General features: G+C 32.0%; 2 protein-coding genes across 5 annotated transcripts; one reads left to right on the top strand and one right to left on the bottom strand.

Annotated features, from left to right (window-relative positions):
• The first annotated feature begins 65 nt into the window (after positions 1-65).
• On the top strand, positions 66-10,146 carry LOC147071992 (intraflagellar transport protein 74 homolog). The gene is made up of 10 exons (XM_085946847.1): positions 66-198; positions 2,844-2,973; positions 3,509-3,743; positions 4,499-4,692; positions 5,836-6,012; positions 6,114-6,239; positions 6,336-6,437; positions 6,664-6,984; positions 7,489-7,713; positions 8,773-10,146. Exons 2-10 carry the CDS (start codon positions 2,854-2,856, stop codon positions 8,980-8,982), a joined length of 1,710 nt encoding a protein of 569 aa, XP_085802973.1. The 5' UTR covers positions 66-198; positions 2,844-2,853; the 3' UTR covers positions 8,983-10,146.
• LOC147071993 (leucine-rich PPR motif-containing protein, mitochondrial-like) lies at positions 8,384-26,706 on the bottom strand. Of its 4 annotated transcripts, none has more exons than XM_085946844.1 (16): positions 26,451-26,706; positions 25,951-26,319; positions 23,978-24,134; positions 23,319-23,428; positions 22,271-22,502; positions 21,240-21,449; positions 16,092-16,305; positions 15,391-15,603; positions 15,072-15,292; positions 14,806-14,985; positions 14,349-14,507; positions 14,048-14,262; positions 13,794-13,967; positions 12,879-13,137; positions 11,770-11,992; positions 8,384-10,699 (listed from the first exon to the last, which is right to left on the bottom strand). In XM_085946844.1, exons 1-16 carry the CDS (start codon positions 26,570-26,572, stop codon positions 10,503-10,505), a joined length of 3,255 nt encoding a protein of 1,084 aa, XP_085802970.1. In that variant the 5' UTR covers positions 26,573-26,706; the 3' UTR covers positions 8,384-10,502. The 4 variants fall into 4 exon arrangements, 3 of the variants coding, with proteins under 3 accessions (XP_085802970.1, XP_085802971.1, XP_085802972.1); XR_015070615.1 differs by lacking the exon at positions 8,384-10,699 and adding an exon at positions 20,879-21,033 and having other exon boundaries at positions 11,955-11,992; XM_085946845.1 differs by lacking the exons at positions 8,384-10,699; positions 11,770-11,992 and having other exon boundaries at positions 12,940-13,123.
• Between the last annotated feature and the right edge of the window lie 28 nt (positions 26,707-26,734).

Consider the following 26,734-nt stretch of genomic DNA (forward strand, 5'->3'; position numbering starts at 1 on the left):
GTTGTTAATACGACACCTGTATGCGTAAAGTAGCGATATGGAATATTCACAAAGTGAGAGGCAGTCCGTGAGATGGCGCAGCGAAGTGGACGCAATTCACGAGTCCGGTAAATCGCGGCCAACTTCAAGAAGGGGTTTGCACGAAGGGTCGACTAGGAGCAGTGCAAGTATTCACTCCAATCGGTCTTCAAACCAAAGGTATTTTACACATTATAAAATGTTCGATTTTTAAAAATCAAATAGGTTATAATAAATGGCAGGTAGTTTATTTCGATTATCTTTGCCAGTGAAATGTATTTTTGTACCTAACTAGATTAATTGATTTTATTTCGTTGCGTCGGCATGAATAAGTGTTTATTCTAATTTATTTTCTGATGTTATGTTACCATGGCAAAACGGATATAGCTTGAAAGTCAAAACAAAGATAATAAATGGATGAAGGTAAACAACGTTTTTATTTTACTTTATCGATATGAGAAATATACGCTCTGAGCAGCGGCGGGTTTAATGATGTGGATCCCTGTGGCACTGACTGATTTTGAGGCTCCGCACGATAAAAAATAAAATGAAAACCGTCAATTTCGACTACCAACGTACTTAGGTACCTACATAATAAAATATCAAATAATTATCTTTTTCCTAGAATGACATAGGTACTGAAACTAAAAATAATCAATCTTTAAGATGGCAGTGGTGGCATTTGATAATATAACTAAATCGTTATTTTTTGTGTACAAGTACCTATCTATGGTCTGTATCTGTTTGAGATGTTGATGTTAGTTGTAGGGATTTGTTATGGTTTGTCATCATTGCAATATACACTAGCAAGCATGGCTCCCACAAGGGGGGGTCTGACAGGGCTCTAGCCTGAGGGGAGCTTGGCGTAGCGGGTTGACCAGTTAAGTAAGAAAAACACAAGCCACAAATTTGCTCGGTAAAAAAGTGCCCTGCGGCGCTATTTTCCTCAAGGGATATTTAAATTTTAAAATTCATGACTTTGCGATGCAATTTGTAATTGATGTAATTTAATGATAATTCATATTGTAAATATAGAATTTATTTTAAGTATGTTTCCTGGCGAAGGGTTGCATCTTGGCTACTACAAAATTTCTAACATTCGATAAACAGGTAAAAAAATAAGTGAGCACAACAAACTCAACAAGTGAGCTGAATTTTTTTATGGAAAAATATTTTCGGTATTGAGTACTAAGTTTAGGTACCTAGCTATTTCTATATATTATACCAAATAATTCTCGTCGATTTGTCGCCCTTCAAGTAATTGCCGCCCCTAAGCGACGCTGAATCTGCCTACCCCCACGAGACGTCACTGCTTCGAAGTCCAATTCTAAATCTCTCGCCGAATCTAGTGCGTCATCTACGTCAAAGAAAATAACCGCTGGGGCTGACAATGAAAATGGAATAGTGACAAATAGGTCAAAATGAGTTAGGAAAAGTTTTCACATCATACATAATAATATATTATATTAATTTATTTTATTTCATTCATTACATTCCATGAACTGCTGTAGGTACTCGTATATAAAATGTTGTCTTTATTTTCTCGGCAACTTTTTGACCCGACTCGTATACTCTCAAACACTAATAAACATAAATAAATATCAATATTGTTTGCTTTGAATAGCATTTGAGAATAATGTCTCATTTCGCTCGACCATCGAGGGCGTTAAACCACTTCTAGTGTATTTTTCAGTTTTTTTTATGAAAATTAGTGGCAGGCCCGAACTTAGATTAACAGTGGTAGGTATCAATTTATTAACACTTTATAAAACATAAAATAATAAAATTTAATTTTAATATCTTTACTTATAGATTAGCGTAATATTTACTGTTTTATTTTACATGAAGATATAAATAATATGTAAGTAGGTAAGTTTAAAAAATAGAACTGCAAGTAAAAAAAATTGATAATATTTTTCAGATATGACCCACTGACATATATTTGCACCAACATAAGGTTTATCTACTTACTTACTCAACCAAAAAAACGAAGATAATAATTTACTAGTGGTACATTATTATAAATAACCTTTTTCTTCTGATATATAGGTACACTTATATAAAGATTGGTTTCAGTGACCTGGGGTTTGACTTGCAGTATCTTCAGACCATAAATATTGGTATACTACCACTAACGTCAAGGTGCCGAAACGCGAAATAATTCAGTTCAATGAAAGCAATATTATTTTGGAAAAACATTTGTTTATAAATTTAATTTCTATCAAGAATATCTCCAAGAAGCCTTTGGATTGTGTTGTTATTTCTGAGATACAAATTATAATTAATTCTGTTTTTAAATATTCACATTATTTATTGGATACCTACACAAACCTGAAACATCATAAAATGATATGATTCTATTACTAATAGGTACATAACTCATATTAAACAGAGCTTATAAATGTTTTGTATTTTTTTTAATACACTCAAATAATTTTGCTTTATTCTTTAATCTTTACATTAATTCTTCATGAACAGCATCTTTTCTACAGAAATAAACTTTCAAAAAGGTGTACCTACCTACCTTTTTCCAGTCCTGTTTTTCCATCAAGGAATAATTTTCTTTTAAATAGTAGAATGGATAAAAAGAACTATTCAATCTGAAAGGGTATTAAAAAAAACTTCGTTTTGGTTTATAGAACATTGCCAAACATGCACTTTTTATATCTGAGTGCGGCCCTGTTTAGAAAAAATTGCGAGATTTACTTGTAGCTAATTTCATATATGAACCTGTGGTCCTTTTTTTGCTTTTATTTCATACATCTAGATTCCATTTCTATAAAACAAGGTTTTTTTCAATTTTACCTACCCAATTTCATTGACAGAAACAGTACAATGAGGCCAGCATCAGCATATAGAGGGGGCACAGCCTCCCGCCTGTCCACCAGCAATTTTGGAGCACCGCCGCCTACACCCACAGTGAGAATTGGAACAGGGATTAGTGGTGTCAACATGGTATTGATTTTTTTTGCTTCCCTTATTATTATTATTATGGCTATGTGAAATTGACAACATAAATGTTGACTTGGCTTTTAATCTAGTTAGACCCTTTATATTACGTATAAAGTATATTTATAGGTAGGCTTATCATAATTATTTTTTTCCAAACTGAGACAAAATGAAATTGTTTTTATGCAATTTATGAACCCTTCTAGTCATACAATGATAGCAAATCAATAAAAATGATCTATTTATTTATTATTTGTATTTCTTCTGGTTTTTATTAGCATTGCCTTATAATTTCAATATAATTTAGCAATCAATTTTCAAATATTATTAAATATATTGTAGGGATGCATTTGTATTATTGAAACTTCCACTTTCATTTGTTTCTCCAATGCACAACTGTCAATCTCAGTTATAAACACATCTTAAAACTACTGAGTTTGTTCTACAATTTTATTCTTTAAAGCGTGTCACCGTGTATAATTTATACAGCCCATTTATATTATGATTTATAATAACTAAGATAATAAAAAAAATGTGATAGATGGATCGTCCCATCACTCAACAAGGGTTATCCGGCCTAAGAACCGGTACCGGAATTGCAAGAAACAGGCAACTAAGAGACCGAAGATACTGGGAGGAAGTTCTTGGAGGACGGGTTCGAGCGCTGAGAGCTGAAATCACAAGACTTCACCAAGTTGCAGACACAGCCGCCAGGGAGAGATCTGCTAACAAGCATTATGAAGCGCGTGGAAGGGAAATGGCCCAAGAATTGACAGGTGGGTAATATCAGTGAGAGTATTTTTACCTAATAACAAGGCCTACTATATTCCAGGTAGCAGCATGAAACCATGAATTTCGATCGTAGTGCTAGTTATTACTTATACTTGGAATGCAACATGGTCAATTGTTTGTAGGAAATGATAACTAAGGGTTTCATATTTTAAAAAATCGATTACACTATTATCTAGATAATTACTTTTTAATTACCACATTTAAATAGCATGCTAATTACATCGAATGGCCACCTGATCGTTACGTGCTAGGTGCGTTTTTATAAGCAATAACTGTCACTTTCATCGGAAATCACAATTTAGTGCTGCTGCCTGAATTGGTCTATGTATGTATCATCATCATCATCATCAACCGGGGTCGATCCGCTGCTGGATGAAGGCCTCCCCAGCTCCCTCCAGTCTTCTCGGTCCCTAGTTCTTTGCTGCCATGTACATCCACTGAATTTTATGAGTTGGGTTACCACTGTATAGCGGCATTTGTCCGCTCGTTGTGCGACATGTCCAGCTCATTGAAATTTTATCTGCTTAGCGACCTACTAAGTATATACTTTATATTAGTCTTCATTTCTGAAAGAATTTAGGTATCATAATGGCATGCGGTAGATGTCCAAGCCTCGTGTTACCTTTTTCAGGAAAGTTTTAACAAAGAGCTACTGTTAGGTACCAAGATTAGGGCTTCGGGCATTAATCTTATGGTATAGATTTGGTAACTATACTTAATAAATTTGTCTTCTTTTAAGATCTGCAAGCTCGTTTGACAGACTACAATCTCGCATCCCAAATGGTGACAGCAGCTGACATCACTTCCATACAAAGACAGACAGCTGAACTTGAAACATCTAATAATCAAAGGTCTAATGAACTTGAAACCGTCTTTGCAGAAAGACAGAGAAAGGAAGGACAATTGAAGCAAATCACTGAACAAATGAATAAAGTAAGTAATCCTCCATGAAAATATTTTTAATTCTTACAGGTATTAATTAGTTAATGAAACAAAAACCCTCCTTAAAATAATATGTACTTAACGGCCCACATGCTCAGCGTAGGCCAAAATGGAGCTTTTATGGAATTTTCAGAGCATAACCCTGGACATTCCTTAAACGTTGCAGATAATCTATTTATATAATTTTGAAGCCTTATTATCCTTTATATTTATTTCAAATATTTGATGACTGCATAAAGTATTTTTATTACATAAAATAGTATTCTTTTAAACTTCTCGCTCTAATGTTTTAGAATATAGTCATATTTCAGTACATCCATGTGAAGTAGTGTTAAGATTTTTTAGAATTATTAATTTTTAAACGCATTTATAAAACCATTAGTAAAATTAATATAACATTATATAGTGACATATTTACGATAAAAAATTATATTTTATAATCTTTTTTGTCCCAAATTTGATAAGAATTAGGCATTTTATTATTCAAAAATGAGCACGATTAACACATTCGAAGATAATTCTAAAGATACTGATAATAAGCTATGTCTTTGACCATTCAAATGTGATAAACATTCTACGAATAATGTTTGCTTTATAATAATTATTGACTAAAGAATAAGGTAGTATTTTTTTGAAATACGCCATTTCTATTGGCATTTTCCAGTGGTAAAGCTACAACATACGGCCGTAACCATAAATTGACAAACAATAAATGAAGTAGGGAGTAAGATCATGGTAACACGTGTGTTTGAACATGTACCTAACCAAAAAAATTAATATTTTTTTTTGAAAACGGTGCGTCAAAAATACGTATGCAGTCATCAAATGTTTAAAAAAAATATAAAGGATAATAAGGCTTCAAAATTATATAAATAGATTATCTACAATGTTTAAGGAATGTCCAGGGTTATGCTCTGAAAATACCATAAAAGCTCCATTTTGACCTAGGCTGAGCATGTGGGCCCTTAATCATTTAGTTATATGATAATAATTATCATTGCTTTCACCGTCTGAGGTCTCTAAAGGCATTCATTACTGATCATTTTTAACGGAAGAGGAGTTACATATAAATACCATTTGGTTTAATTATTTTACTGTTTATTTCATTATTTAAATGCCTTAATTTTGTTGCAGGAGCAAGGAGCAGTTGTAAAAGTGATCGAAGAGATGAGTCCACCGGAGAAGGCAAGATATATTCAACTGCGTGACACTGTTGCCAACCTACAAGAAGAGGCAGATCAAGGTAGAATGCAGCTAGAAGAATTGTTGAAGGTCAAAGACGACCTGGAAAAGCAAATTTCTATTTCGCAGGTGAAATATTTAATGTTATTTCATTTAATATTAACATTATAATAAATGCTGAAAACAAGTAATGTATAACATTCGACAAAATGATATGTCATATTTTCCAGATGAAAACGCACATGGTAGATTTGCTGCGTAAACTATTAGCAGCCGAACAAAAACGAGATTCGCTGAAGGAAGAAATGAGTAGTAAGCTTCAACCGGCCCAAGAACGGGACCAGCTATTACTTCAAGTAAACAATATAGAATTAATTGATTAAATAAATTTAATACTCACATGTTTATGTAGGTAAATAATGAATACCAAATCTTACCATTTTAAATTTCAGGTCCGTGAAGATAATGCAGCAATTGCTTCAATGGAAAGTAATGCTCAGTCAGTTAAAGAAGAAATCAAAAGAGCACAAGATTTACTTGAGCAAGCTGAACAGGTATACAAATTCATGAAATACTTAATATTAAATTATATTTTTAATTTAGAGGACAGAAAAATAATTGAAGGTTGAAAAGAAATTCTCTTAACTACACAATTTTCACAAGTGGTCTAAGTTGTAATCTAATACGACTATCCTGGGATAGGGAGATGATAGAAGACAGCAATAAGAGAAGAAGATATTTGAATACTACATATTGTATTTTTTGTTTGATTATCTTTAGGATTTGGAAGAGGGACAATCTGAGCGACATCAAAAGTACAGAGAGTTAAAAAAGCGTGAAGAAACCATGGAGAGTTTTATGTCAACTTTCGAGCAGAGTATGGAGAATGAGAAAGCTAGGATAACACAACTCGAATCGGATGTTGTGTTTGCGTTGGATCATTCCAGCTCCGGATTGGATCATTTGAACTTTGATGAAATCGATAGCCTCAAACAGAGAGATGGCGGGTACACTTCGATGTCTGCCAGTGATAACGACAGTAATAAATCGCCAGAAAGCTTGACAAAAGAATATGCACGACTTCAAATACAACTAAAAAAGGTGAAGATGTTTAATTTTATAGTTTTATAATATTCAAAGTCATATTGAAAATAGATTACTTTGAATAAATAATTATTATCCTCAAAAAAATATTACTATTATAATCAATCATAATATGATCATTTCTTCCTCTTCTCCAGAATGAGCTATTAACCAGTCACCTAAAAATACAATTATATTATCGCCACATACTACATAAAATGCTGGTGATACAGTCCACTGAAAACGGATGAGATTATTCTGGGAATTTTAAGCCAAAAGAGCATTTGGTATATCATGGTGAAAATCAATTATTTTTCGGGTTAGGCAAGATCATATAGAAAGGCATCTTTAGCCTCTTAAAAGTGTGAACTATTTTTTGGCAGGGTAGTCAGTGAAAAATATATGACGAAACCAATAAAGTTTTTTGCACATTTCTTTCCGGTAAAGTTGCAAATAAATAATGCTCTTTTGGCTTAACACTGTCATTAGGTTTATTTAAGTAAATGTTTGTGTAATCTGTAGACACAAGAAACTCGTGAAAGGCTAGCTGCTGAGCTAGGCGCCTTGCCAGACAAAATAATCGCTCTTCGGCAGTCGACAGAAGCTTTGTCTGATTTGGAGGGGCTAAGGGCTCAAGGAGCTTCCAGGAGACGGGATCTCAAAGAAGAAGCTACTTCACTAAGGGAAAAACTTGCTCCAACTGAGAGCGCTGTGAAGGAAGCCTCTTCCCGATATCGTGAATTACAGGTGAGCCATAATCTCTATTTTAGTTTTTTACTGATTATATAATTGCAAATGGTTTTGCATATATGAGAATTATGGATTTTGTATGCAAAACTCAGAGAATATCATGACTAGAAAAACGAATAGGTTTAGTAATACATAATAATATGAAACCATCTATCTCATGGTCCCCACATCCCAGGCTAGGGTCTTTGGCGAGCCCCCTACCAATTGCTAAGAGCAGTGTTTCCCAACCGGTATTCCATGGAACCCAAAAGACTAATTAATATAAACAATAATTGAAGAATACATAGTAAACGTCACGTAGCTGCATACATGTAATATATATGTAATAAAATAGCGCTGCAGACAATTTTTCTACTATTCATGGAATTAGTGTATGAAAATGTTACTTTTCTTTACAATTTAAGAGTAGTTGACGATCCACCAGAAATCACGAAACCCATGGTTGGGATCTAATGATTTCAATTTATATTAATAGTGACATTTTTTTTTCATTTTGCAATGCTTTATCTTTAAAGGATTTTGAAAGTTTTTCTGTCTGTAAAACGATTTCCGAATGATAATAAATAATCTGAAACCATATTTATCATTTAATTAAGAAAAAAACCATAATTTTTATTCCGTAACTAAATTTAATTGGAAAAAGCTACTCTACAGGTTTTTTTTTTTTAGAATGAATAATAACCATGTCCTTGCTTTTTCGGACAAGGTGGTTGTTAGTAACATAAATATTGTGTCCTCACCGGGATCGAAGCCAGAACTCTCGGGTGGAAGGCCAGCGCCTTACGCACTGCACCACGAGAGCTGCCTCTACAGGATAAAATAAATCAGTTTAAATGATGATACAAAAGGATAAAAGCAATGTGCCTAATAAAATAGCAGTTGAATGGACAAAACAAAAGTCAATATTTTAAGAAGTCGGTTTTGTCCTCTTCATAATCCTTTTTTCATTTGTCTTCATAAATGTGTTAATTTGACTTAATTGAAAAACAGTTTTATTTTGGTAAACAAATTTAATATTGTAACTTACTAATATAGCATAATTAACATATTTTACAGAAACGACTAGATGGTAATGAAATGTACAGTCAGCTGAATAGCATGGAAGAAAAGCTGGCTAATATCGAAAACAATAATGCCGCTTTGCGAGAAGACATCGCTTCCATTACGATCAAAACGGACTATGAGCCGGTGAAGAGACAAGTCTTTGAAATTGTTGAAAGTCTTAATACAAAACTGAGAACATCTGTTAAGAATCAAATGTATTGATAATTTATTTCAAACATTCTATTACGTAAACCACTTGTGAATTTAGTAAATTATACTCCAGTATAATATTATGCACATCAGTGGCGTGCCGTGTCTTTTGAGATCGGGAATGTTCTTCAAAAGCATATAATTATATTGAAATCATATGGGGTATTTTAAGATGCTTGTAACATTTTTTGTCATACTGGATATTCCAATTATGAAATACATTATTTCTACTAATTATTTGATAATTGAATTACAATACAAATGAATGCTGTGTTGCTGGCATTAGTTTTTTAATGAAATTAAATGTTAACAATGCTATCTTAAAATAATAGAAAACTAGAGCACATTTGCTATCATAGGGAACAGTACCGGACAGTTAGTATGTCATATTATGAATATGTTGGAATAATTATGGCATGCGCCGCATCCACAGCATTTATAGACTGCACGCCACTGGTGTACATATACCTATATATAGTTTTATTAGTTGACTAGTCAATTGAATTTGTATAAATAAACAATATTACATTTTATGATTTGAAGGTCAATCGATTCAATAAAATAAATTATTGCACAATAAAAACATTCACATCTATCATGCCATGTATATATCACAATATTTATTTTAAACATAAAATTCCACGTATCCAATGTTTCAAAAATTTTAATTATAGGAGATTAGATATATATGCCTAAAATTAATGGTTTTCTATTTATCACATTAAAATAAATGTTCTGTCAGTGTGTTTAAAGGGGCCCATAAACAAGCCACTTTTTACAGCAATTTGATACGGCAATTGTGTCGCCGTTAATAGTTCCCCAAAACACGACAATAGTAGTCTACGTTGCCGAAACTTTACATCTATTGCCTTTGTTTCTGGCAGCATGGTTGGGCAATATATCGAATATCGAACTCAATCGAAAATATGGCAATAATTGCTAGATAAATCTATTTCATTCTCGCTCTGCTGCATATGTGGAAATGGACAAACGACAGGGTATTGGAGCTTATTAATGAGGTTTATTTACGTCCAGAGCTATGGAACATCGAATCCAAACTATATAATGATCCTAATACGAAAAGGCCAACCACAAAGCTGCACAAACGTCAAATTTCACTAAATGTCAAATTTTGACATTCTTTTAATGTTTTTAAATAAATTATTATCAATAACTAATTACTGGTTTATATTAATTATTGTTTCACGTTGGTTTAAAAGTAGGACCCGATCCAAATCCTTTTTTCATTTTGGATTAATTTGTTTATGTGATTATTTATATGGTGCAGAAACTTCATTGCCAGCCGTTGTTGTCACGTGTACGCACAAAATACATCAGCCTCACATGCCCGACCAGATGACGGGTTATACATTGCCCAGCAACTGGCAATAGTTGCACCATTTTTCAACTGCTCGATGCTCGTTTACGGGCCCCTTTAGACTCATCAAATAATTGATAGGAGTTCACATTGGACGAGACTTAAATGAAATTATTACCACATTGTGCTCGTCATGAAAATATCGTCAAAATGTTTATAAACGGGCTGACATATTTGTTATTGAATCATTTTTATGGCTGGCGGCATACTTTATAACATCAATGGGGACCTGCACTCTATGGGATTTTAAAATAGAGCAAAGTCTCTCAGCTATTCTTTGCTGTGGCTTAACATCATGCGTTTGGATATTTTTCCATAGCTCCAATGCGGCTGTACAATTTCCATTCATATCTGAAAGAGAACAAGTATAATTAATCATTTGGACAAAACAGGATGAAAGAAAGAAGGATCTTTGAGAGGAAAATCCTGAGAAGAGTCTTTGGGGCTGTTAAAGAAAATGGCATTTGTGGGGGCGAAAAAATAACTTGGCATATGAGAATACAAAGACTTTGCTGGATTGGCCACGTGCATACAAGAGGAGTTACCGGTGAGGTGGCCGCATCCTCTAAGGGAAAGAGAAGACTTGGACGACTGAAACTGAGATGGCTGGATTGTAGATTTATGAGACTTGGCCAATTGTTTTGGGTATTTCCGAAAGTGTAGGTATTTGCGGGTAGTTACACCTGGTGTATTTGAATTTTGGTTTCATTAGTAGTGATAATGATTATTAGTCGTTACCATTACACCTCGTTTAAAAGCAAAGATTATCAAATGCATAAAAAACTTTCAATGTTGAAGTGACATTTAGAAACCAATTATACTGATTACTCAAGAAAGTTAATAGAATATTCATAATTAATAAGAAAAGAACCAGAAATTACAGAAATTGAAAATTTTCTCTATGGGCTACATACCAGTCTGCGAACAATTACAGAAATATACTGGATCACACCTATGTCAGGTTTGGGAACTGCTGATCACGGTAAGTAGTACATGTTGATGTAAAAAAAAGCTTTAAGTTCATTGTTTTAATGGCAGCCATTTAGCTACTGAATTGGAAAGTGGTCACTTCGGACAGAGAGAGTTATCCAAGGAAGCGAGGACCCACTCATGGTTGTCAGACTCCTGATGATGAGTTATTTAATATTAATTGATCATTATTGGTTCTACAATCCGATGTGGATCTAGGTCGCTTCACAAAGACTAAACAGTTTATTTAAAAGAGAACTTAATATTAGTCACTAGTTCAACACACATATTAGGTCCATCCTCTGGGTCAAATTGAAAAACATGAATTTTCCAGACATGGTATTAAAACCTGAGACCTAATTCATATATGGACCACGCATCCATCGCGAGAGTCTATCAAAGCAGGTATTAATAGAAAATAGCTTTAATGGGGTTTTAAATAAAATACTCACTGTAAGCTTCCATTATGATTTCATGAAGATTGTTTTGATCAACAGATCGGTTTCCATCTAAACAATTCACTAATAGTTCTAAAGCGCTCACTTTATTTTCTTTAACAAACCGCTGACATTGTTTTATAAGTTCGGCTTCATTAATTGGTACAGTGGTATCTAATAAATATCTCTTTAGAGGTTTTCGTAAATCCGATTCAGCCAAAGCTGCAATCACCGATATCTGTAAATAGAAAACAAAATATGAATACATACATAGTCAATTTAAAAGCATTTTACTGAATGTACTCATTGTATAGTGGATCTTTAGTCTGTAGTTACTTGAAATGATGCAATACATTAAAAAAAGACATATTATTATGTAGAGGTGGGTATAATCAGTCAAGTATGCAGATATTTCATGCAATCGTTTTAGCTAAACAACGTAAGTATGAACGTGCGCATAAAGTATGTGGGGTAATTTTAGTACACCCCTGACCCCGGTTGTGTTAACGTCTGTGCCTGCCGGTTTATTTTACATGATACAATCATCTTAACCAGGGCATTACAAAAAACCTTTACAAGGACAAACGCGAAGATTTTATTTAAAATTGATGATAAAACAATACAATTTGAAATATAATATTGTTAAATCGGGAAAAGAAACAAGCGGTGTGCCAATTGGCAACATTTACAGAATAATGTGGGAAGGAAAGGAATTGATAGATATGACGATTAACACATTATTCAGTACTCCAAAAAGCAAAAATGAGTACGGGAAATATAGCCGAAAAACATAAAATTCTTGATCAGTTATTCCGTAATTGCACTCTGAATGGAAAAATTGCTTTGAGCATGTGATAAAAATCGAAGATTCTTACGGAGCAAGTGATTTTGGAATAGACAATATATAGATAATTTGATAATAGACATTGGCGCAGAGTCGGATGACAGCAGCGATGATTATTATTTAAACAGTGAATCAGAGTAATGAGCGATTTATATTGTAAGTAATTCTAAACCGCTCTCGTAACTGACTGAAAACAGGCGAACCCATTTGAACTTCAAAAACTTTATGTTTATAATATCAAATTGATCACAAAATACATCAGAAATTTAAAAAATCATACTTTCGATTTTTCAGATCCGTAAAGCTTAACATCCATTTCAATAACCTGTCGAAGTAATTTTTTATACTGGTTGTGTTTCTGTTTATCCGGATTAGTCTCAATTGAATCCTCCAGTATTTTAGGTGACATCGGTATAGGAACATCTCCGAATTCATTGCAACTCTTGGCTAATATAGAAAGTAATTCAACCTTAAGTGGTGTTTTTTTGTATCTGTTCACACAATGTATAAACGTCTTCACAGCGCCTGGAATATCAGACCTAAAAATGTTAAAACAAATATCCATAGAAGTCACATAAAACAGCGATAGTTAATGATCAAAAATTAAATCGAAATTTTGTAACTCCATAATGCAGGTTGAATTATTAAATTAATCTGGGTACATCCTACATAAGTAGTTAAAAAGAAAACAACAGATGCTTAGAAACTTTATATTGTGTAAATGTTCAATCTATGTAACAATAAAATTAAACTCGGTAACAATGCTGCAGATGCCCGCATGAGCTTTTATAACTTTCTTTTTAAACCAAACCCAACCTAACCTAATCTTAGTGTGTGATAATGATGCATCGAAATGTATGAAAATATCAAATTTTAAATTAACAATTATTGGATCGAAAAGCATCTGCGCCGACAGAAAAAGGTATTTAATGTAATTGTCTACTGTTTTCGTAAAAAAAAATTATAAAAACACATGCGGGCATATGCCGGCACTATAACCTTAAACTCTAACAAAAAAGTAATTAACGATATTATTGTTATTATTATGAAAAAAATAGTTTCATCCGTTGTTGTAGATTTGAAACCATCATGCGTGTCACAGGCCACCATCACTGTACTAGAATTTACATCACACTTAGAAATTATTTGCGTTATATATTGGATGAATTAGATAATACAATGATGAAATTATTACCTATTTATATTTGTTCTGATGAGAGAACCAAGTAACACATTGGTTTCTGTGCAAAGCTTACGGCTCACTAGTAAAGACAGCATTCCTTCAGATTGTTTTGTAGTTCCTGCATCGCTTATTGCATTCAAAAGGCGAAAACAGTTAGATTCAATCGCTTTCATTCTATTTAAGGAACTAAAAAGATTTCATATAATATTACAATACACACTGAGTTTTCAATACAATATTTGAAGGAGATATTTTAAAAAAATTACCCTGTAATGGTGCAGCTTTTTAAAATCTTAAATGCTTCATCTATTCTTTTGTTTTTAACTAGCAGGGTGGCATAGTCCAAAATTTTATGATCATCTAAATTGAATTTGCTGTCAGGAGCCATTAAATTTTTCCAAAATATTTCAGCCTTTTCAATATTATCACTCTTTACATAAATATCTAACATATTGGCTTTCATTCCAGGCGAAAAGTCCATCTAGAAAAATAAATTATATTCCAAAGTAAGGATATAAATAATTTATTATGAATTAGCGTTAAAATTAAAAAAATATATATACAGACCTTAAGATTTTCGCATTTTTCAGATATATTTTTAGCCTTTTCTATATTTCCTAGTCTACAATGCTGTTGAAGTAATTTTCTCAAAATGCCACGAGTGTTCATACCGTTAGATTCCAGCTCTATTAAATGCCCCTCCAATTCTTCGACTGTCATATTATTCTGGAATGTTTTTCATTGTAAATCAATAAAATACAATTTTAACAGTCAAACATATTATACATATTTTATTGTCGAGTAACATTTAATGCAGAGTGACCCAAAAAAGAAAAATTTCTAGGCATAGATCACACGCATACATCGATTTTTATTTCAGGAAAAACTGCGTATATGTAAAGAAAAACATAAAAATAATACAAATTCATGAGACCAGTACTTTCAGGATACAAAAATCCGCATAAAACAAGGTACTTGAAGAAATATTATTATTGTATGTATAGATTAAATCAATTATAATTACTGGATGTTTATATATAGGTTGTACAATATCCACTGTTCTAGTATCACCATTATCGACCATTGACATTATATCACTGCGCAGTTTAACCATTTCATCACTTGTTGGATTTAATTTAAAGAGATCTCTTACAATTGTGTCAGCAGATAAAGGAGAAATTCTTTTCTCATGCTGCAAGAGACGCTGAAAATATTAAAAAAAACACCAGTTTTTATTATTATGATTGACTAATAAATTTTGCATGAATAAATAACGTGAAAATTCCTAACCTCTAAAATCCAAAGAAAAGGGTTTGCAGTGACAGACCATTTTCTTCTATTTAACATAAGTATGAGAAATTTTCCAATCCAATCCTGTTGACTATCTGTCGTTCTTTTTGTCAATATATTAAGAATGGTCACTACATCTGTCACATTTTCGGTTGCAAGATAACTATTGTAGAGTGGTTGAAGGAGATTATCACAGTCTAATCGACCTTCAAAGGTGTCACCTACAAAACCATCAATTATTAAGCATCTGGTATTGATAAGCTATATTAACGGTAAATAATTCGATGATAGTTCAACATATAATATTAATCATACATACAAAGCTGTATTGCGACGCCGAACTGATGTGTGTTTATGAGAGCAATTAGCATAGGAGTCAGTGCCATAGAAGCTGTCACTCCGTGTAGTTGAAATTTTTTCATTAATAATTCCGGTGACGCAAGACTAACATTTGGTAAAATGTAAAGAAGAAATGTTTCGAAGTCTGGAGCAATATCCAATGATTTCATGAATGATAAAACACTGAAGATACCTGAAACATTATTATTACGAATATCATTATAAAAATTATTGCGTAGACCAAAAATATTAAATCTTCTTCCAGATAGATTCCCTATAAATATTGTTTCCCTAAACAAATCGTTAAAGGCAATTTCAGTTTAAAATAAGTGCCTTTTGGTATGGAAGAAAGGAGCAATAAGCAGGATAGTCCTGAGTTTATATGAAAATCACAAGTCCTTTTTGCCTCAATTTCAATGTTTAGGCTCTATCTCCATACTGTATTTGTAAGCATAAATAAATATTAGAGAAACCACCAATAACAATATATTTGCAAAGAATAGGGATGGCTAGAGGAATGCGATTGAGAATGCTAATGCCAATTTTTTTGATTTGATTTTTATCTGATAACAGTTAAAAGTCCTAATTAAAAATAAACATACTATAACTACATTAAAAAAATATAATATTATGTTTACATATTGTATATTATTGTGAAAAATATTTTTTAACTATACTTACCACCTTCTCCATGTGTCAGAGATTCGTTGACCATTAGAGGCCAAAAATAATGAGGTCTAATCGATTTGCCTTGTTCTTTCATCGTTTTCAAAAGCTCTTTGGCTATATTTGGTTTATTAAACTGCAGAGCTGCTTTGCAAGCTGCCTCCAACGCCAGGACATTACGACGTGATTCAATCAATCCTGCTATTATATTTTTCACGACATCTATTGGCTAAAAAGAAGATATTACACTAGCCTAAATGAATATACAAACAATTACTTGTTTTTTTTATAATGTTCTTCTTTTCTTTTGACCATGTTCGATCTCAATATGATCATATGGGCCTCCACAAAAGTGGAGGTTTGTATTATTAACATATTTTTGTTTTTACGAGAAATTGATGTTAGCCACTTGCTCAACCTATTAAGTCCATCCTCTGACTCCAAATGGCCATTGTGGGCGTAGTTAAACCATGTTATAGTGGAACTTCATCTTAAGGCGAAGTCTTCACTGAGCCTTTTTTAAAGAGGCACCTAGCGGAAAAATACGAAGCTTGATACAATAATTTACAATTTCAACTGTATTAATGAATAAATATGTATCTGAAAACATTAAAAATAAAAATATTTTTTATTTTAAGTCAAAGACAAACTTACAATTGTAAAAAATGTAATAAAATGTGAATTTATTCTATCGGTCCGCACCCTATTATTACATATATTTTATAGTCATATTTATTATTAAAATTTAGTTTATTAAGTTTTCTAAGCATCACCTAAGCGATTTTTGACTAATTCATAGTTTTAATATTTTTTATATCTATTTTAAAAAACATCGATTTTTATAAAAAATATAAATGTGTATAACTTGAAATCCTTTTTATTTATATCAAATCAATTATTTTTATAAATATAAATAAAATATTCATATTAATATAAATAAAAAGGATTTCAAGTTATACACATTTATATTTTTTATAAAAATCGATGTTTTTTAAAATAGATATAAAAAATATTAAAACTATGAATTAGTCAAAAATCGCTTAGGTGATGCTTAGAAAACTTAATAAACTAAATTTTAATAATAAATATGACTATAAAATATATGTAATAATAGGGTGCGGACCGATAGAATAAATTCACATTTTATTACATTTTTTACAATTGTAAGTTTGTCTTTGACTTAAAATAAAAAATATTTTTATTTTTAATGTTTTCAGATACATATTTATTCATTAATACAGTTGAAATTGTAAATTATCAAAAAAATGTCTCAAATTGCAAGCTTCGTATTTTTCCGCTAGGTGCCTCTTTAAAAAAGGCTCAGTGAAGACTTCGCCTTAATGAAGAATTTTATTGATGTCATAGGGTCAGTAATTTTTGGAATAAAATAAATTACTTTATAACAACATAAAAGTCATGATTTCTGAGTTTGTAGTGAATATTTTCATATCATTCATCTGAATAGTGTATTATAAAACTATAAGACTCCAGTCGCAAAAATACACAAGCGAACTTGCCAATCGAACGAATCCCCATGACCTCGGGCACGATCGCTCTTGATCGTGAAATTTTATTTTTAATCATTTCAAGTTGTGACTCAGTTAACGATCGGTGACAGCTATGTCAAAGATTTCTGAGAATGTACGAAAATATCTGAAATAGGTGTGCACATGGCGCGTCTTTTCATTACTTTTGACAGAAAGCGAGTTTGACATTTAAGAAATGATTGTTGCCTGACTCTATTCATTATTTTAACAGACAAGAATAATATACTGTACAGCAAAATTATATAATCAGCAATTTGTTACTTGTTCAAATTCAATCCCTCATAATTTATTATTTAAAGCATAACATACATGAAGGAAGACTGTTTAATGTTGCCAATAAGCAGGGGCGGGTCTAGCGGTAAGCGGAAGAAGCGGCCGCGTGGGGTCTCGAGGTACCAAGGGGCCTCGAAAGGCTCCGAGATCTTGGTATGTCTTTAAAGAATTGTCTTACAGACGGATTTTGATAATTTCTGATAATCTTTTGATAACTTCTGTGATTGGGTGCAGTTCATCTTTTACTTCATTATGATCTCGCTACTAAATAGTGGAATGCTAACTATTGAAAGGATCTATCCTTCTGAAGCTATTAGAAGAATATGAAAAAGTTGAAAAAGAGGCAACTGATTTATCAGGATTATCATTTAATGATGAGTATGAACTCGCAGACAACAAAAAAGAAAAATGTTTTTTTATGAAAACAAAGAAGTCGGACATAAATTTACAACTAGAGAAGATTTCAAAGTAAGTTCATTTTATGTCATATGTGATAAGACCTATCGCAAAGAACACAAACATATGAAATAGTTATAGAGCCTTTTCGAATATTTTTTGATTGGATCAATGGAAGAAAAAGAGAATGCGATAAAAAAGTTGGTGGATATTTACAGAGGACATTGATGTTTGTACTTTTGAAGATGAATTTGAGCATTTTTTAATATTTCATAAAGAAAACAAGGACACTGTTAAAACCACACCAGACATCTATCGAGCCGCCAAAGATCCCAAATGTAGAAATATTATTGATTTTTTTTTTTTATAATCCCCTTATCTAAAGCATCAAGTGAAAGATCGTTTTCTGTTTTAAAGCGTGTAAAAAAATATTTGAGAAGTACTATGGGAGAAGAAAGATTAAATAGTATGGCTATTTTGTATATAGAGTAAGAAATTTTAAGCCGAATTGACACTGCTAAAATAATTAACGAATTTGCAAGAAATAAAGACGAACATTAATTTAAAAAATATGTTTTTTTTAATTTTATTTCTATTACCTTTGTTATATTTTATGTTAATAAATTAATGAGAGTTTCCATGTATAAAACTTTTTTTTTCTAACTTAAATTTGGGGTTTCAAAATTTTTACCGCTCAGGGCCCCCACTTGACTTGATCCGCTGCTGCCAACAAGCTATAGATATGTTTTTGTTTACTTATAAGTTATAACTGTTAACATCAGCAACACAATGTATGTTATAAACCAATCAAATCAAGCATCAACAGGATCAAGTTGGTGGCTGAATTGTTCTGTGTAATTGCTGTTGAAGATTGCTTCGGACAATTGGCGTAAGTCATCAAATCTGCTGGTGTAATTAAACTTATGGTTGTGAAATGCAATGGTAACAAAATTTTAGATTTAATTAGATATATTAATCTTTGACTACTTGTACAAAAGGCTAGAAATATTAAGAAACCATTAATATTAGCTAATGTGAAAAATTTGGTAAGTACCAGGACATGAAACATAAGACTCTTTCAATTAAACTGTATGGATACTATTTGTGGCTCTATCTGACTGACTTTCACTTATGTTACATAAAGTAGTTTAAAGTTTATAATATATCAATATTTAGCTACATTATTTTTCCAACAATGTGGTGTAAATGAAAACTCTGCCGTTATTGGCAGTATTGACTTGTGTGTCCCTGATAACTATCTTAGAAATCGGGATCATCCGTTGTTTGTTCTCCCAATGTGCAAAACTAACCTGCCATTGGCAATAACTGTGTTCAAATAAATTGCTTTGGATATTGAAATATTCCACTTACATAAGTTGAGTCTAGCTGAATGTTGTTTTTAAGATAGGATCTACACACTTAGTTCACTTGGTGTGGTTCCATGTAGTATTTTACTCATATTACACTGTATTTTATTTATATATTATTGTTTACAGTTTTTCTCTTCGTTTTTTATGCCATGTTGTGTATGCTTTGAATTTTCAATTTGTATTTTAAATAAATTTGAATTTGGAAAAACCAAATTTACCGAGTTAACTCATTCGTTTATAGAGTTACTTCTTTTATTTCTAAACATATATTGTGTCACTGGATGCTAACCATATCTTCTGGGAATGTTCATATAAGGGAAGAGTAAGTTATTCAAATCGGTACAACCATCTATTGAGCATATGGACTCTCCGACCTGGTAGCTACAAAGACCAATATTAACTATGTTTAAAAAAATTGTGGCTTCATACGGCAAGCAAGAGGATCCTGTCTCTTAATTAGCACGGCCACCTTCCTATCTTTCTTTTCTTTTCTTACAATAATTTGCTATTAATAATATTACCTTGGATGGTTGCTCATGAAACATTTCTTGGTCTAAATAACTGTAATGTACCTTTTAGATGTAGGGTTGAATACCCTACCGAACAGCATAATTTAGCATAAATACCTACTAAGCACAATGTATAAATTGCAACTTTGTATTTATTTAAAAGCGTGAAAAAATAAGCAAATATGAAATAAAGCCATATTGCATGCCAATCGAATTTCAATACAAAGTCGTTTTCAATAAGTAAGCTGATCTTAGCGAAATTAAACATAAAATACATCATATACTCGTGTAACACAATATCGAAACGCGTGCGGATTGACTCTGGACAGAGTTCATCTGTAACATACATTGTAAACAAATGAACTCACCTGGCCAGGCAACGCAGGTCAACAACACCAGTGTACTCACTTCCTTATTCAACCCCCATATAGATAAGACCGGGTGTGGTACTGGGCGGGTTTGGTTGGTGGGCATTATTTAATCGCATATAATGTATACCCAAGAGGTACAAAGTGTCCGCAGGGTAGACCTGGAGGCAGCTGGATCGATGAAATGATTAAGTTCTACGAAAGTACGTGGCAATGCAACGCACAAGACAAACAGAAGTGGGATCAGCTTGGAGAGGCCTTCATCCAGCAGTGAATAGATTCAGGCTGATGAATGTATATTGTCATTGTCACAAATAAACATTAAATTAATATACATACAGTAGAACCTGGATTATCTGGACTTTAGGGATGCAGGTAGTGTCTGGATATTGGAATGTAATCTTTTCTACTTCCGGAAAGCTCCAAAAAATTTGTTACAACATTCTCCGAAAATTCCACTAGTAATCCTTGTATTTCCTGGTGCAAATATGAAGCTGGTGAACAAAATAAAAATCTAGATAATCAAAGTTCTACTGAACTTATATTTAAATGGGAATGTAAGTAATAATAATCTTTGGCACTGTACACCAAACAAATGAATTCTTTGGGTTATTATTTTTACACCCGACATCTATTTGCTCGCTCTTTCGCGGTGGGTGAAAAATTATGTTAACACGATTGATTTGAATTGATCACATACCGTTGATGCAATAATACATTCTGTGAGAAGACTCCGACAATCTTTCCCAATGTCTTCTTCTTGAGTGAGATCAGTATTCAACGGCATTACATCATAAATCAGGTATGCAACATTCGGATGTCCCATGTGAATTATTTCTGCACATGCTGACCTTACAAATGGTGACATACCAACATTTTTGATATCGGACATTGGGAGATATCTCAAAACCTAAAACAAAATATAAGTGAAAAACTTTAATATTATATTATATTACTCATTCGTAACTTCTGAGAATTCATGATTATTTAAATTCTAATTGAGGTGTCTATTTCTGAAAAGTTTACTATTTAATATTTGTGGTAGATGCTTTTTTTTGCTTTTGTCCATGTCTTATCAAATTAAAGTATGCCAATTTTCATTAGACAATGAACCCTTAATTGCAAAATAAATATAAGCAAAATAAAATTGGACTATCATCGATTTGTTTTAAAAAATTATGCTTTTGAGGGCTTTTAGAGATTAGAAAGATATTTTTTATTAGATTTTAACCATATTATTATGTAGACTTATTGCTTTTTACAAATAGATATCTCAATTAATTATGTTTACAATTAATAGGTAGCCAAAAAAGTAGATCATGGTACATAATAAGATATTATCTATAATATTTGTTACTTGGTGATTAAAATGATTATTTATTAAAATTCTTCAATGAATGTATTAACCCATTGGAGACAGACAGAAAAGAAGGAAAAAATGGACCAACAGTCAGATTAAATTTTGTAATAAATTTAACAAGAGTTTACTAAAACTGCTACAACTTTTATATTATGTGATTAATTTTAATGTTTTCAAAATTGTGTAGGTATTGAAATACTTCAATTTAAACTCATATTTTTAAGTATATAGGTAAATTATTAAGGTTTTAAGGACTATCTAAAAGTGAAACATTTTTGCCATAAGCGGCGTCAAATTGGCGCCGATTGTCTCCAATGGGTTTTAATGTGGTGAAATTGTGTCAATAGAACTTTCATTTTGTAAAAACTCACATTGGGTATGAGGTTTTCATGATTATTTTGAGCCATACATTTCACGATGTCCATAATATGCTTTTCGGAAAGTTCTAATTCATTATCTGTCGCATAAGAAAAATATTCATCCAAGTCATTTGTTCTACCATTATAAATGGAAGACATAATTAAGGCTTTCTGAGTGTTAGCTGTTATATTTAACCCCAAACAAATCATTTCATCTCTGATTCCTAATGCTTTTTCATAATCTCTGAAATATTAAAACCATGTATTATGTATAAATAATATGGTAGGTAAGTTATTTGTAGAAAATCCTAGAATTCAATTCTTTATAATTTATACAAAGACATTGAATTTAAGCATAGACCTAGCTATCTGTGGAAAGAAGAACACTCATAATTATTTACAGCTGAAAATAATTCCAGAATGTAATAGAATAACCTGCAATATTTTTTATGCGTCAGCAGTGACGCCAATGATGGCTGGCGGGTAATGCGTCGGTTTATGATGTCATGGGTCCCAAGTTCGAATCCTGAGTCTGACAAATACACTTGTTTTTTCAATGTGTGTTTGAAGTCAGAGTATAGACCTAATAGGTTGGGCGAGTGGGTAACATCCACTCCCTGGAGGCCTATAATATGATCTTATTAGGACGGATATGGTTAAAGAAGTGACAGTGGAAGGTTTACGAATTGATGGATCAAATTCAAATATTGTTTGTTTCGAAAGTATAATAGCTAACAACTAATACAAGACAATTATGCCTAATAAGAAATCTCCATACGAGGCACATACTTACATACTAAATCGTAGAGTCAAGAAAAAGAAATTGCAAGTTAGAATGGAGTTATAAAAATTTTCTTGTGAACAGATGAACCTGTCCTGATAACATAATAAGTGTGCTGCGTAATTTTATATAATGCCATTCCACCAACAACTGAACATTCAAGTACCTAATGATTTCGTTATTGTTTTGTCATTAAAATACTACATTAAATACTGCATTGTCGCAATATATAACATTCTACTAAAGTGTCATAATAAATATATGATAAATGAAACTTACCCAGATTTTCCATACGCTTCAATAAGATTATCATAGATCATCTCATTCATTTTTATAGATTTACTTTTCATAGTTTCAACAATTTTTTTGGCTTCATTCACATCTCCAGCCTTAGAAAAGTGAAAAACAATAAATGTATTAAGAGCGTACATACATAAGTGAAACGGCAAATAATTTTCAACAATAGGTGGGACGAAATTTCACATTAGTCGAATTCGAGGTGGGAGCATGTCGATTTTTTCTTTTGATGGCGTCGTAAGAATATATTCTTATATTGTGTAAAGATGACTAAAAAACATTATGCCTGTACTCGAAAAAGAAAACATGCAATGGATATATTATTATTATTACTAATATACTAATAACACCAAATGAACGCATGTTGAATTTTTATGACAAGTTATGTTCCATTCGGCAAGCGTCATTAGCACAATCCGCGCGTCACATAGTTATGATCTTTTAAGACCATGCCTCAGCTGAGTATAGTCTTAATTCATAATTAGAAACAGAAGACAATTAATACATCATAATCTAAAACCGTTGAAAATTCTATCGCCGTATTAATTTATTTAAAGGTGTATATTTGCAGAGTTTAAAATTATGTTACTTGTTAATTATTATCATTAATGTTGGACAAAATAAACGAAACGTGTCATTACCACACAAACAGCTTCAAGCAACAGGTAAAATGTTTTCCGATTTGGTTTTAATGGATAAATATCCTTGATGTGCTGATCTGGTACTATTCTATGACCATTTACTACGTAGCATCTGAGTAATTCATTATGATTTGAAATATTGAGTTCTATGCATCTTCTGAAATATAATAAGCAGTGCATTTAAAATTTTGTATTTATTAAAATGGGCTGTCAAATAATAGGCCGCTTACACGTGCATGGATTTACTGACGGCATTATGTATTGCTGCAACCATGACAATTAAATGCAAATGTGAACATGTATTGTCTTGCAAGTTGCGAGACTGCATGCATGGATCAAAAAAGTTTAGCGGCTTCTGAATTTTCATGCAATAGTTGCATCCTGCGCTACATATGCGTATTCGCAGTGGAACGATAGTTTTGAAAAAAGTACAAACAGAGCATTTTGACGTTTACCGGTTTTCACAACCTGTCTGAACCTGTTAAATAGCACCACACAACGGCAACAAATGCATTCGCTTATGCTTGATTAATGAAATCGGCGAGACAGACAGCACTTTTATGTGTAAACAGTTATTGTCGCGATAATTCAATTTATATGTTATTGTTGACAGTTAATCCATGCACGTGTACAGGCACTATAAAATATGATTTTTAATACACAATTTATGATATATAAAAATTTACATAGTGACCATTCATGATAATTTACGAGGTCAATGTAATTTTTTAATACAAGCATTTTTAGGTTATTTCATATTATTTTTCACATTTTAACACATTTTATTTTCAATTTGTGTGTGAGTCAGGGTATGGACTTAATAGGTTGAGCAAGTGGCTGACATCCATTTCTCGTAAAAAACAAAATCTGTTAATACAAACCTCTACTCTGTGGAGGCCCATATGATCCTATTAGGATCGAACATGGTCGGAAAAAAAAAATATAATATTTTTTATTTGATAAAATTATTTTTTAATTCTTATATGCTTTTCAATTAATTTTTCAGAGATAGATAAATATAGCCATCAATTTTCTTCAGTCTGAAGTAAACCCATCTTCATTATCTGATTGTTATTAAATTATGTGGAATACGTAATACACTGAAGTACTAGTGATACTATATGGTGTTTTTTTTAATTTCGCAAAATGGTAGTATAAATTATATTAAATTCGGCAGGTTGGTTTAGCAGTCAATGGTTATTTCGGTTGTCACGACATTATCAAGACTACAAAGACAAATGATTTGTCTCTGCTTAAATATTCAAATGACATAAATAAACAGGATCCTTCCTCCTAACTAAGTTAATTGGGTTTCAAAAATAGGTATCAGGAAGTGAAAGACAGGAAGGATTCCGTCAGTGAGTGGAATACTTAGGCAGAGACAAAACAGTTTGGTGTTTTAAAAATGGTGTGACAATCGAAATAGCTATCGATTAATAAACCAACCCGTAAAATTTTATATAATTTGTATTATTATTGGTAATTGTGCAGAAGATGTTGTCATGAGCTTTTATATTTTTTTTTTTACGAAAACAGTTTATTCCATGTAGACAATTATAATAAATACCCTTTTCTGTCAGCGCATAGGCTTTTCGATCCAATAGTACTTAATTGTTAATTGAAAATTTGAAACTTTCATACATTTTGATGTATCATTATCACAAACTAAGATTATATTAGGTGATATTATGTTGGGGTAGATTAGATTAGGTTTGGTTTGGTCTAAAAAGAAAGTTATAAAATCTCATGACATCATCTGCGGCACATTTACCTTATTATTTTGTAACATCAATAAAATGATTACTCATTATTTTACGAGACGTAGAATCGAAATTGCCTTTAATTCAACTACTGACAGTACTCGATGTTTATAATATTTTTGTTATTTATTAAGATTTATTAAGAAAAAATGAATCAAAACATATTATGCAATACGATATGATGATAATGAAAGTTCAATAGATAGATCTCACCTTAATACTTCGTGAACTCTCTGAGTTAGCGCTAATCTTTCTGATTTAGATTCATTTCGAAGAAGTTCAGTGCAGCAACCGATCAAAAAATCAACATAGATATCTTTGATAAACTTCTTTTCTTCTATGACAGATAAAATTTTCAGTATTGCAGCCTTTTCCACCATATGTTTATGTTCTATTTCGAAAAGCAATGCTTTGAATAACGTATCCAGATCATCGGTGTTTGATCTCTGCGCCCTTACGTGGAGAAGAGTCGGTGTACTTACATAGCTGAACCTTCTGATCACCGATGTTGGTTTCAATTCATTCTCATCAATAAGGCTTTTGTGTTGAATAAAAGATTTTGGTGTAGCAAATGTCGGTAAACTGAAATTATAGATTTACATAAGCGAAATCACATTCTGATTTGTAAGCGGAACGTACAAGACAAATAACATACTAATTGGTTTTACTGACAATTTGTTGACAGCTAGAATTTGTGGCAAGTAAAATATTACCTAGATATTGTATAATGTGCATCTCTTCTAAAAATTGTGTGAATTAAATTTATATTACAATAAGTAGCACTAATGTTTTTATTGATTGGAATAAATAAGGAATTTCTAATGATTGACGCCATGGTAAAATATTACAGGATGCTTTTATGAAATAAGATGAAATATTATTGTAAATTTAAACAATAACAATTCACAAAATAGAATATTATAACCTCAACAATTAAACGTCAAAATTTTACAAATATTATCTATGGTCAAACTCTCAACATGTCGTGCAGTGTTGC

Source organism: Rhyacophila brunnea, unplaced genomic scaffold (assembly GCF_057557595.1).
Source record: "Rhyacophila brunnea isolate RB1 unplaced genomic scaffold, BYU_Rbru_1.0 scaffold_2, whole genome shotgun sequence".
Taxonomy (NCBI): Eukaryota; Metazoa; Arthropoda; class Insecta; order Trichoptera; family Rhyacophilidae; genus Rhyacophila; species Rhyacophila brunnea.